Source organism: Poecilia reticulata, linkage group LG6, assembly GCF_000633615.1.
Source record: "Poecilia reticulata strain Guanapo linkage group LG6, Guppy_female_1.0+MT, whole genome shotgun sequence".
Classification (NCBI taxonomy): domain Eukaryota; kingdom Metazoa; phylum Chordata; class Actinopteri; order Cyprinodontiformes; family Poeciliidae; genus Poecilia; species Poecilia reticulata.
This window is the reverse complement of record NC_024336.1, coordinates 26,719,340-26,731,669: the sequence shown is the minus strand read 5'-3', so window position 1 is coordinate 26,731,669 and position 12,330 is coordinate 26,719,340. Positions and strand designations below refer to the sequence as shown.

Below are 12,330 nucleotides of genomic sequence, written 5' to 3'. Positions count from 1 at the left end.
CCTGTGAATCCTAAATTTGTGATTGTGTAAAATATATAAATAAAATCTATCTCTGAGTACAAAGTTTTATTCATTTTTTACCTCTGAGATGGAAACTAATATGAGTCGGGGTGAACATCTCCACATGAATCTGATCTTGTGCTGCGGCCGTCGGCTTTATGTAACCGGCTAATCTCTGGAAAGTTTCATGCTGCGCCTTTGTTTCCCGACATCAGCGTTTCCATAATCCGTTTAAATCCATATGAAAATGACATCCAAAGTCACAATATAATTTTAAATATATGCAAAATTGCTTAAATCAATTAGATTTTTTTTTTACATTACAATTAAAGTTGAAAATGGATTGCAAATTTATTTTAAGGGATTTAGCTTTATGATTTTACATATGTGCATTATTAAAAGTGGTTATTTATGGTAGATCCTTGCATGACAGATTATACCGACTGAGCATCTGAGATGGTAAACAAACTGATGATGTCAGAGGCTTAGTGATGAAGAGGTTTATCACCGCAGACACCTGTGTGTGACTCAGACCGCTCCAGACCTGCAAGACAGCACCTGGCAAAGGTAAGAAATTATTTTAAGCCAAAAAAAAAGGGGCCTGTAACCAGAAATATTCAAACTCTTTGTGACTCTCATCACGCAGGTGATTTGTTGGTGTGTTTTGGTGATGATGAATATTCTGGAGGACGTTCCTTTTCAGACCCCTTTGGGACCGTTAGGTGTTGAGATACAGATGTCGACTTTACCTGATATTTCTGTACCACAATGCCATCAGATCATGCAGGAAACCGAGGTTGCTTTCTTCTTTTTTACCCCCCAATAAGTGTAATGCTGGCTAAGTTTCACTTATATTTTTGACTAATTTTACTGTGAAAACGGCAAAATTCCTCACCAAAAACTTTTGATTAAAAGTAAATTTGCTATTCTTTCAGTTAGTTACTCACAGTGGATTGAGTATCCAGAAATATTACTCAAGAGTAGTGTTACTTTATAATGAAAATATAGTAAAAGGTACTTTTCCCCAAAAAGTTCCTCAAGTGTGTAAATGTAAATATCTACTACCCGTCTCTGAATAGGGATAACTTGACAAAATGTAGAAATGTTACACTTTTGGAAAGTGTTAAATTTAAGGTTTGTTTTCTTCCTGCAGTATGGATTCAATCTGGAGAGATGGATTTTAACAGGGCAGCAGCTGGTGAGTCAGGTTCCCTCTTGCCCCCCCTACTGGCTGATGTTCAGCACCCCTCAAGAAACTCGCAAGCTCACTCAAAGGGGCCAGGATCTGTTGCCCCCGCGGCCCCGCAGTCACAGCCTGAGCTCCGCGGAGGGCTGCTGGTTGGACCACCGAGCCGTCAGGTTCCTCCCAGCTGACTCCGATGAAGAAGATGGCTCATACATAGATAACGCGGGGGGCCCCAGGGAGCGGCCCCGCAGTGACCCAGTCTCCAGGGTCAAAGACATGCACCTCACTCATTCCTCTCACCTCGGCAAGCCGGGGTTGTCTCCGGTCCTCAAAGGCCACAGAGCCACGTCTTCTCTCCCGGACTGCAGACCAGCTTTACGCGCGCTGGAGCAGCTCAGATCACAGCAGGCCAGCCCGCTGTCTCTGGGGCAGAAGAACAGCAAGAAGAGGCAGCGCTCTCTGGGCAGAAGGTTCTCCCAAAACACTCCGCCCGCCGGGAATTCTCCATCCAGGCCGCTGCAACAACGACCCTCCTCGGCTGGATCTGCTGTCAAAAACCGCAGGAGAAAGGTAGTTTCCCATCAGGGAAGGAGGATGAATCATGATAAAATAAAAGTAAAAAAGTATTTTTATTTTTAATAGAAGTTACATACCGCACCTGTCGTGATTTAACCCCTTATTGGCCCCTTTCACGTGACGTCACTCTTCCAAACTCCGCCCGCTCCGCCATGACGGACGTCGAAACAACCTGTGCTCTTCCGTAAAGCCTGTCAAAAAACGCACGTGTGCTAGCCAGTACCGCTTTTATTAGATTTATTTCGCAGTTAAAAATGGTCACAGGGTGCTGCGCAGTCGGCTGCTGAGAAAGACGAGGGTGAAAACCAAGCTTGTAATTTTGTTTAGGGAACAAAATTACAAGCGGCGATGGATAGCAGCCGTTAATTTTAATTACTTCAGTTATTATGGGTCGGCCCCCGGTGCAATCACGGATTTGCAGCGAACACTTTCTACACGGTAAGACCATTGACGTTTAGAAACTTTGTAAGCAAGTATGATTAGAAAGATATCAACCATTGCATTATAAAGAAGGTGCCGTCGAACCATTGGTAACCATGGAAACGGTGCCCCACCGACTTGTAGCCTAGCATGTATGGGGAAAAACTGGTTAGCGTCTCATCTTTTGTACGTTCTTAACGCTGCTCCGGCGTTTATGGCAGTGATATAAACCATGTGGTGTGAATTCAGGCAAAGTCGGTAATTTGATCAACACGTCAGGAGGGAGGCGGTCTGGGTCCGTTTCTAACTTTTGTAAATACCGCCGTCTCTGAGCCCCAACCAGGTGTGTTACGTTCAGATAAATAAGCTCGACTAGAACAAGTATAATGCTGAGTAAGTTGGCAAAAAACTTAAGAGAAATAATTTCAGCTGCTCCGTTCAATACTCCCATCCTTCACTTCCGACGTCGTCCATCAAGGGGCCTCGAATGATTAAATGACGTAGTTGCAAATGGTCAATACTCACTGCGCCATGTGTGTCGGAGAAACAACTTACCATTACAGGAACACCGTTTATCTGCCATGCTAACTATCATTAGCATTCACAACACGGTCTGCTAGCTGCTGCTCAGAGAGCAAACGGAGAGGGAGTATGAGCAGCGCCACACAGCGGGGTGACTGACAGCGCTAAGACCCGCCTCCTGGCTCTGATTGGTTGTTTCTAGTTTTATGAAAAGGCAGCGCTCGACTTTTTCACAGGTCTTTTATCTCATATCATATCATATTGTCACGACATAGTGAGTTTCAACAAATATGTAAATAAATAATAAAAGTTACACACACATTTCCTACTTTACTGAGATTACTTCTGGTTTTCCTCTCCTCTGCCAGGTCCTGACAACTCCTGGCTCTCGTGGGGTTTTCTTTGACTCGGCAGCAGAGCTTCTGACAGCTCTCAGCCACGAGGAGAGGGAGTTACTCGAAACCATCACAGAGAAAGGATATCCGTTACGCACTGCCATCCTGGCTCTGCAGAAAACTGGCTATCAGAGCCCAGAGAAGGTTGGTATCTGTAGAGATTCTCATTGACCTCTAACAATCCCAAACCAATTAGTATTAGTAATAACCTCGCTTTCTGATGTAAACTGTCTCAGCAATAAGTTAATAAAACTTTGTAGGAGAGGTTTGACAAAAAAATACAATTTTGTCTCACCGACCTTCCGCCTCACAGCACCTCTCCTCTGCTCAGCTTCTTCAAACTAGCAGCAACAGCAGCAATTAGTAAACACCTGGTTTAACTGAACCTCTGCTGAGCTCATCATAGGAGCAACTTCTCAGTACAAATGCTCCAAAAAACATTATTAAAGGCTTAATGGAGAAATGTTACCTGCTGAAGGCAGAGTGTCTCTTCTTAAAGAGACAGAGGCCCAATTTCAAGGTGTTAGATTTATGCAGCATTGTTACAACTGAAGGTGACATAATTACTTGATTGTGCTATAAAATGATAAAATGTGCCTGTAAACTACTGCCCCTAAAAATGCCTTTCTAAATGGTGCACATATTTGTGAATTAATTTAATGAAATCCAAGCATATCTTCCTGATTTTCTTTTTCTCAGGTCCTAAAATACCTGGTTGCATGTGATCGTCTTTGCCAGCTGGGCTATGATGAGGCACAAGTGGAGGAAGCTTTGGAGATGTTTCAGAATTGTGAGAGCAAGGTGAAACAATCCTACGTTTACATTTAGGCTAACAAAAAAAGAAACAGATTAATTAAGTGTGGTAGTTGTAAAAGAGCACCCAAGCAGCAGAGGCGTCCTCTGGTGGTGAGGGTTGGGAAGTTCTTCAGACTTTAGAGATTCACAAGGTTTGGGCTGATGGTGTTCTCTACCAACTGAACGAAGCACAAACATATTCTTCACCAGACACAGACTTGCAGTTTTTGTTGGTTTCATAAGTTTAAATTGAAACAAACTTCAATTTTAGTTTCAATTTAAACTTAACTGTTTGGAAAACAGTTTCTTTTTTCCAAACAGTTTTCTACCTATTTTGTTATACATGGTTACTTATGAATTATTGTAAGTTTGGTCCTTAAAACATTTCCACTTAACATATTTTGGTCCAGCTGATATAATTTTTAAAGATTAAATGATTGATAATTTGATGAGTTACAGCAGTACTTGAGTAGACTTTACCAAGTACTTTTTTACTCACGAGCATTTTCTTGGATGATTACTTTTTCTTATGCTTGAGTAAAATATGAAGTAGTGCTACCCACCTCTGACAATAAGCCAAAAACTGATAAAACATGGGCTTCCTGAACACCATAGAGCAGGTGTTAAACTTGAGGCCTGGGGGCCAAATCTGGCACACAGTAAGATTTTGTGGTGGGCACCCATTGGCAATTTTGAGATTGCTGTTGGGTGCTTAAATATTTTCAGTTTTTTTGTTGCTATACTCCCAAATTATATTTTGAATTTAATATTTTACTTCAAGTACTCAAATGGAAACAGCTTTTTATTTATACTTTAAGCAGTTAAACACATTCTGCCACAAGCAGCCTTTTTAGGACATTCATGATCTCCATATGGCCCAAAAAATAAGTTTTCCTCGAAGCACTCATGCAGTAACTGACTCAGAGCTCTGACCAATCACCGAGTACAGTACATTATATAGACTAGTGTGTTAGTATTTACTGGAATAATAAACCTTAAATGCCATTGTTTTTTTAAATTCCCTTGTTCAACTCGACTTGCGTAACTTGTATTTCTGTTTCAGGCTGCAGAGTTCCTCCACTTGCTGACTCAGTTTGATGAGATGGGCTTCCAGCAGAGCGCAATCAAAGAAGTCCTGCTTGTTCATGAAAACCACCGTGAGCGGGCTCTAGAGGAGCTGATGACTCGCATGGCTTAGACAGACAAGTCTGAAGACACAGCGTCTGGCTTCAAACATTTGACCCAAGCTGCAGCAGCAAACAGGAAAACCTTTTACACTCGTCAATAATTAGTCTTGGTTCAAATGTTTTTGAAATTTTATTGACAGATTCAAAAAATAAAAATGTGGCAAATAAATAATAAAAAAAGCATTAAAATGCCACAGAATCTTATGACAGGACATTTACAGAAGTGAAAACTGCTTTGAACAGTTACTGATGGCTGACAGTGGAGTTCAGCAGCCCCGTCTCCACAGACGATGTAGCAGCCTTTGAGAGGTCCCTCTGCAATGACAAGTAAAACACAACCTAGTAATGCTGTGAAATACAATCTCTGAGGTTCCAATTTATGAAATTATTTTAAGACGATTCACAATTGCTCTAACATACTAAAATTACTGGTCTCCTTTTGTTTGCTCTGGCATGCCATTTTATCCATTTATGGGTAGGAAATGCAGCCGTCTGCTTTGACAGAGTAAAATAATTTTCTATGCTTAGTTTGGTCTGTTGTAAGAGAAATGCATTCTTGACTTGAATAAAAAACATTTTTTCAACAGAATGGATTGTAGTTATTTTTGGGCCAGTCTCATTTTGTAAGACTAATCACAACCAAAATAAATTAAAGTGGGGATTAGTAATGAAGAAGCACCAAATGACAGTCTCTTCTGAAATTGTGGACACCAACATAAACGTTCTCTCACACTAACAATTTGAGTCATTTCAAAGTGCTAAAACCCAGCGTAGATCCAACAACCTGTCATTCAGGCAAGAGAAAGTTATTGATATCTGCACTCCAATACAAACTCGATATTTCATAATCTGCAGTCAAACAAACTCAGAAGGACATTCCTCAAAACTCTTCCTTGATGTGAAATGATAATCTTCCTGAACCCAGAGCCTCACTATCAAGGACTAAATGCAAGTAAAACCTAATTTACCGCAAATTCAGAATAGGAGCCAGCAATAGAGTTAATGGTGAGATCTTGAGCATCCAGAGACTTTGACGTGCCACATGGAGGGTTTCTGAGATGGGAGAGGTTTTCCTTATTCCGCTCTAATCCCCGCATCGTATTTCCGTGTCCTGGGGTTCGCAGACTCTGCAACAAGAACAGGAAGTGATGATTACTTTTGGTCTCAATGTAACTAACATAGCAAGATAGTGGTTGGTATATATTCAGCTGTTAGTGTATAGTTTGTATGTTATTGTCTTTAAAATGAAAACAAAAGGTGTTTGACGATGAGGACAAACCTTGCTGGCAGACAGAGGTGGTTTCATTGAGGGCGTCTGGCAAATGGTTCCACCAAGAATGCTGCTTGGAGTGGAAAAGGTCGAAGTGCTATTCATCTAAAAATCAAGAAATATTTCAGTTTTAATTCCCTTATCATTTCTGAGCAATAACTCTGGAAAAAGAAATAAAAGCCACATAAGTATTTCACCTTCCTCATCTTTCCAGGCGTGGGAGTGCCTGCAATTCGTCGTTTAGTTGGTGTTCTCATCATTGTTCCATACAGCATATCCTCTTGTGTTTGCTTAGTTTTCTTCATTTGCTATTCGGAAACATTTGTAATCAGTTTGTATAATTGAAAGTCATAGGTTAAAGTAGATTCAAACTTAAAGCAATAAAAGCCATACCCTTTCAAGTTTCTCCTTCTCCTTTTTCTCGTGGTGTTCTTTCCACTGCTGCTGCACATATTCCAGAAATTTCTGTCCGTTCACAAGGAACTCTTTGCCGTGCTCCTCCTCCCAACTATCGATCTGGGCCTTCAAAACCTTCTCCAACTGAAAAGCATTTATAAGCCGTTAGACACATTACTCCACCTGCTGACAACAGGTGGTATTACAGTTTTACAAAAACATTTTTATCCACCTTGGGTAAACTTTTCTGCAGTTCAGTTCGCTGCTTTTCTTCCTTTAGGAGGTTCCCTCCCCTGTTGGTAAATCTTGAAGGATCATTGGCCTTTCTCTGGAATAGGAAAACATTAAGATATCACTACATGAAGTTTATAAAGCCTTCTCCCTTAAAGTTGGATATTCCTTACATCTAGTTCCAAGTACAAGTCCCAGTTGTCCTGCCACTTTGTGACTCCCTCAAACAGTTCCTTGTGGTCCTCGTGGTACTTCTTCAGATATCTGACCTCGTCCTCATGCAGGTTCAGAAGCTCCCCAGTAAAATCATCTGTAGGAAGAAAAATTGAAACTGTAACTCATTTTGATTCATTTGCAGCATCCATCTAAACCAAGGATGCAGCGACCCACTTCCCCCCTCCCTCACTTCTGATACAGATATCTGATCCTTGTATTGGCTTATTCAGATCAGACTTGGTTTTTTTAAAAAATGGTCATAAATGTAGATTGATTTAACTCTACACAAGTAAAGCACACTTAAATACACCAATACCTTCACAAACTCGACTAAACATGTAACGACAACTTTAATTTGTTCAGTCAGTACAATTGGGAGTAAATCTACTGTAAATCTGTAAGTAAATCTACTGACAAAAGTACCACGGTCAACTACCTTGGTCAAACATATACATATATATATATAAAAGAAACCTGCAAAAATCTTCTGTCCAATGGTTCAGAAGTGCAATTAGAAATTCTAACTATAATGTAAAATAACTAATAAAACTTGCCGTCACCCAGAGCACAAAGGATAGAATTGGACTGAATACATCTGGCCTTGTGTATCAGGCACATTACCACCGATACCCCATGTTCTATTTTATAGAACATGGGGAACAATACGGACTAATGTTGGATCGGTGCATCCCTAATCTAACCCACAGCTATTTACCGTCAAAAAATGCAAAGAAGGCGCGCTGCTGTTCATCACTATAGAAGCATTTCTTCCACAAAACAGCAATCTCTGCTCTGATGGCCTCTATGAAACTCTTCATGCTGTGCATCTTCAACAACTCGAGCCGCAGGACCTCTGCCTGGAGCTGCAAATAGAGTTTAAATTACCACAACTTGGATCAAGTGTCACCTTTACTAAAAATTGCCGTTTGAACAAACGAGGGAGCTTTCTTACTGCCTCAACATTCTTCTTCCTCGAGCCGAGCATGTGCTCAGAAAAAGATTCCCTTTCCTCCTGAGGGACCTGAAGCCTTTCCCACAATTCCTGGATCTTTGTGCGGAAGCTTGAACAAAGGAGCTCGTTTTCCGTCTTGCGCTCTTGCAACTGGAGAAAAAATGTTTTATACTGTACACATAGTTCTGATACATCAATAAACACATTAAGCAAACTAACCTGACTAAGAAGTAGTTTCAGGGCAGTGATGTTGTCATCAGACAGACAAAATGCCTCCTCATCCTCACACATCACATCCATCTCGAAACTGGTCTCAGGACTCTTTTCCAGGTCATTCATGCAAGCAACGATCTTTTTCTTGGTTCCCACAAATTCATCATGACGATGCTCCTGGAAAGAGAACACTGCATGAAAGTTTAAAGAGCAAAGGTAAAGTGATTCACTGAGAAAAGCTTTTCCTAAGTACCTTCTCTTTAGTGAGCACATCAAGGTAGGTACGATAAGCCTCGAGCTGCTTCACCGATGGGACGGCGTGCTGGTCAATGCTAAAGGGCGTGGTGCACATAATGTCGCACAGCTCACGATCTTTGGCGACAAGACCCTTAAGATCCTCCATTCGCTGCGTTTTCTGTTCTTTCATCACTTCTAGACGAGTGCGGCAGTTCTTCTCCATCTGGAGGATTGTGCAGCCTTCCTCCTCCTGCAAGCCAAAAAAACCTTAGTAAAAGATGGAATTACTAAATTCAAGTTAGCCAAGCAAAAGTCATTTCTTTGTGATCGTCTAGCGATTCTCATGAGATTTAAAAAGCAGCAAAAAGCCGTTAAGGACAGTGATTCAGACCAGCCTTTAGTTTTAGTGCTCATCAGTCAATATGCCAAGAACAAACTCAAAGTCTTTCTGAACACAGTGGGTCTGTGAAATGAAAAACTTGCTTCCAAAATTAAAATAAGCACCAGAAAAATACTAAATTCAACAGGCATTTATGTCATAGTCAAGTACTAAAATAATTTTTTGGCATAATTTTTTTTTTTAATTGTTAGAAGTACTGTTGTCTTTGCTTTAAATACAAGCATTAAAACAAAACAAAAGCAAAAAAAAAAAGTGAAATGTGGCATTTTTACTCAAGATCACTATACTTTGAACATTAAATGTTTCCATACAAAGACAGACAGAAAAAGGTTTATGGCGTCCGTAACAAAGCTTAATTTTTTTTTTTAAACAATGCATTTTTGTCACAATGCACTAAATATTAGGATGTTTTACTATGCTTAGGATGTTTTGATTGTACCTTAAAGGGCGGCAGCTGCAGTTCACTGCACAAAAGACTGAGCTCTTTTTGACATGACTCAATGCTTTTTAGCAACCGCTGCTTTAGATCCTCCTCCTCAACAATCATCATGTCCAGCAAGCCCTGCACAAAACGAGAATCAAAAGAGGTTATTTCACAAGAATACATAAAAATAAAAGCTCAACATTGGCTGGTTGGTTTTTCAACACTCACTTTAATGTACTTATGTGCAACGTTGGTTCTCTGAATCCGCTTCTCTTCAGAGATCCCTATTTCTTCCCAAATATCCTGCATCCTGGCTAGAGCCCTGTTCTGGTAGGAGACGGACTCTGCTGCATGGACTTGACTGGGACAAAGAAAAACGACTGGCTATCAATCTTTAGCGATTTTAATACACAAAAGACAACATTAAGGTCTGGTGGTACACTAAAAACGAGACTCCCTTTAAGCTAACCTTAGTTAGCAGCTTACCCTGAACTACACATAAACTCTTAAATGGCATTTAACTAGTAAAATAATAGTTTCCATTCCCAAATACAGATAACAACAACACCCTGGTCGTTTTAAAATATGTTGTTTTAAGTCAAAAGGCATCACTTTTAGGCTAACAACGGATGTTTAAAAAATGTAGAAAACAGTTTCCTTAACACAAAGTGTGTATATATATATATATATATATATATATATATATAAATAATAATTACTAACCTCTTTCTCATGTCGCCGTCGCAGATAAGCCAAATTAGTTACAAAAGAAATACTTTAACCGTATGTAGTCTGTGGCTCTCGCAGAAATTGCTTAATAGCGTTAAACCTGGTGTGGCTACAGCTGACCGTTTGTGGAGTCTTTTTCAAATTTTTAACCGACAATAGCTGTGCGCTGATTGGCTGGTTAAAAATGCGTAATCACACGTTGCCCTGCTCGTTACTCCCCCCATCAGGATTGGAGTACGTATAGCGCAAAACTCCCTCTGCTCTCGTTATTATAAAAATCTTGTAAGTTTAACGTGAAAGGAATTTATTTTATTTTTTTCAAAAGACAAAGCATCCGATAGCAATATTGTTTTACTATTCTTTGGGGCTAAGGGGGAATTTCCCCATATTTTCCGTCTTTCCTGTCTACGTCCTGCATGTAAACACTCCTTTGACGGAAACATCCGATTCAGCGCTTTGGTAAAGTTTGCTTTCAAAGCCCATATATCACCACTCTTCAAATCTGTTAAATGCAATGGGTATTTTTAGACGATTTTGTCACATTTCAAACAGTAAGTGCAACAAATGAGACAGATACAGAGCTAGACGAACAGATCCGAATGTTGCCGAAGGCTGATGACGTAGCCGGCCACGATGCCAATGGGGAAACAAACATCCCTGAACCCAAATAGTAGACAAAGAAACTAGATCAGATGAAGCTTTAAAACTGGCTTAGTAGAATATGGGAATAAATTGAAAGAAGACAGGAAAAAACAAGCAATAAAAATTTTGAAACCTATAATGAAAATGTTGCAGTGAAAAGTAAAATCTTCAAAGAGGTGAGTGTGAATAAAATGATATTTGGAGATTTCATCCACACGTTTACAACCAATATGTCCTCATTACATCCAGTCCTACCCGTGACTACAGTTTATGAGCAAAACTTAATTCTGGTCACACTTAGATGGGATCACACTGAAAAATGTTCCTAAAACACATAATGAGTTAATGAAACTTTTAATCTATTTGTTAAACCACAAAGAAGGAACCACATCAGTGCTTTTTCATATGTAACTGGTCAAATCAAGTCAGGCCAATAGTTGAGAAAATATTAATTAAATGCATTTAATGATCTGTAACTATTTGGTTTCTTGTAGAAAAAAAGCTAAGCCAACAAATGAAGCAGCCTGTTTAGGATTCAGATGATAAAGAATGTTTTTAAAAATATTTGTTTTTGCTTTTTTCATTCTTAAACACATTCTAATATCAACAAAGAAAGTCCTTCAAATTATGATAATGAAACATTGCTATTTAAAATTATAAATTTGCCTTAAGCGTCAAAACCATTGTCTAAAATTCAGCTTGTGATTTGTAGAAAGCCTTGCAGTCATCAAACTTTAATTGTAAGATTTTTAGGCTTTCCAAACCCAGGTCTAGATCACCACAATAGTTGGACAAATCAAACCTTGGCTTATTTATTCTACACAAACTTATTTAGCTACAACTTTCAATGTTTATTTATTTACATTTTTAGCTTTCAAGGTTTTTGTTTTTGTGTGTAGAAATGAATCTGGATTATGAATAACTTAGTCTATCTTTTTTTTTGTTGCTACACTCCTTTTATATTTGAAATTACGGTTAATCCATCCATTTGGTTGCTAAATCTTCATAGAGCAACAAACAGGGCTAACAACCAGGATTCAGACCCAGGACCTTCTTTTTTTACCCAATACTGATAAAAGCTGTGGCACCTGCATATATTTATAGTTGTATTATATCTATGCTAATACTTCACACAGATAAATGTTTATGTCTTTGCTTGATAAAATATTTAATTTAAGTTCTAACTGACTTTCTTTCCATGCAGGCTGGCTGCCAGTTTGTGCCTGTGGTATTATTCATATGAAGGATTCTCCCTGTGTGTGACTGGTGGTTTTATTTCCCCAGGTGTTCACCGAGTCCAGCAGGTGTAGAGATGAAGTCTGTGGAGTTTTGAATATATTCTCTGAGGTACAGACTCGCTCTACATGCCTCTACAATCTGCTTGCAGCTGCAGTTCTGCTCCAGAACTCATGTTTCATGGCTGCACAGTCTATTGCTGAATTTTCTGTTTCAGTCATGCTTTAAATTGGCTACAGAGTACATTAGCTTCTCTCTTCTGCTGGTGTGTGTGTGTGTGTGTGTGTGTGTGTGTGTGTGTGT

The 12,330-nt window shown here is 39.6% G+C and overlaps 2 protein-coding genes across 2 annotated transcripts; one reads left to right on the top strand and one right to left on the bottom strand.

The window, feature by feature from the left end:
- The first annotated feature begins 343 nt into the window (after positions 1 to 343).
- LOC103466462 (ubiquitin-associated protein 1-like) lies at positions 344 to 5,670 on the top strand. Its single transcript, XM_008412030.2, has 6 exons — positions 344 to 567; positions 647 to 796; positions 1,154 to 1,756; positions 3,073 to 3,243; positions 3,799 to 3,900; positions 4,958 to 5,670. The coding sequence occupies exons 2-6, from the start codon at positions 671 to 673 to the stop codon at positions 5,090 to 5,092; spliced, it is 1,137 nt and encodes a 378-aa protein (XP_008410252.1). The 5' UTR covers positions 344 to 567; positions 647 to 670; the 3' UTR covers positions 5,093 to 5,670.
- LOC103466461 (protein regulator of cytokinesis 1-like) lies at positions 5,207 to 10,307 on the bottom strand. Its single transcript, XM_008412029.2, has 14 exons — positions 10,144 to 10,307; positions 9,649 to 9,781; positions 9,436 to 9,558; positions 8,613 to 8,846; positions 8,366 to 8,536; positions 8,147 to 8,296; positions 7,910 to 8,057; positions 7,152 to 7,288; positions 6,980 to 7,075; positions 6,745 to 6,891; positions 6,549 to 6,659; positions 6,361 to 6,456; positions 6,050 to 6,208; positions 5,207 to 5,396 (listed from the first exon to the last, which is right to left on the bottom strand). The coding sequence occupies exons 1-14, from the start codon at positions 10,152 to 10,154 to the stop codon at positions 5,325 to 5,327; spliced, it is 1,788 nt and encodes a 595-aa protein (XP_008410251.1). The 5' UTR covers positions 10,155 to 10,307; the 3' UTR covers positions 5,207 to 5,324.
- Between the last annotated feature and the right edge of the window lie 2,023 nt (positions 10,308 to 12,330).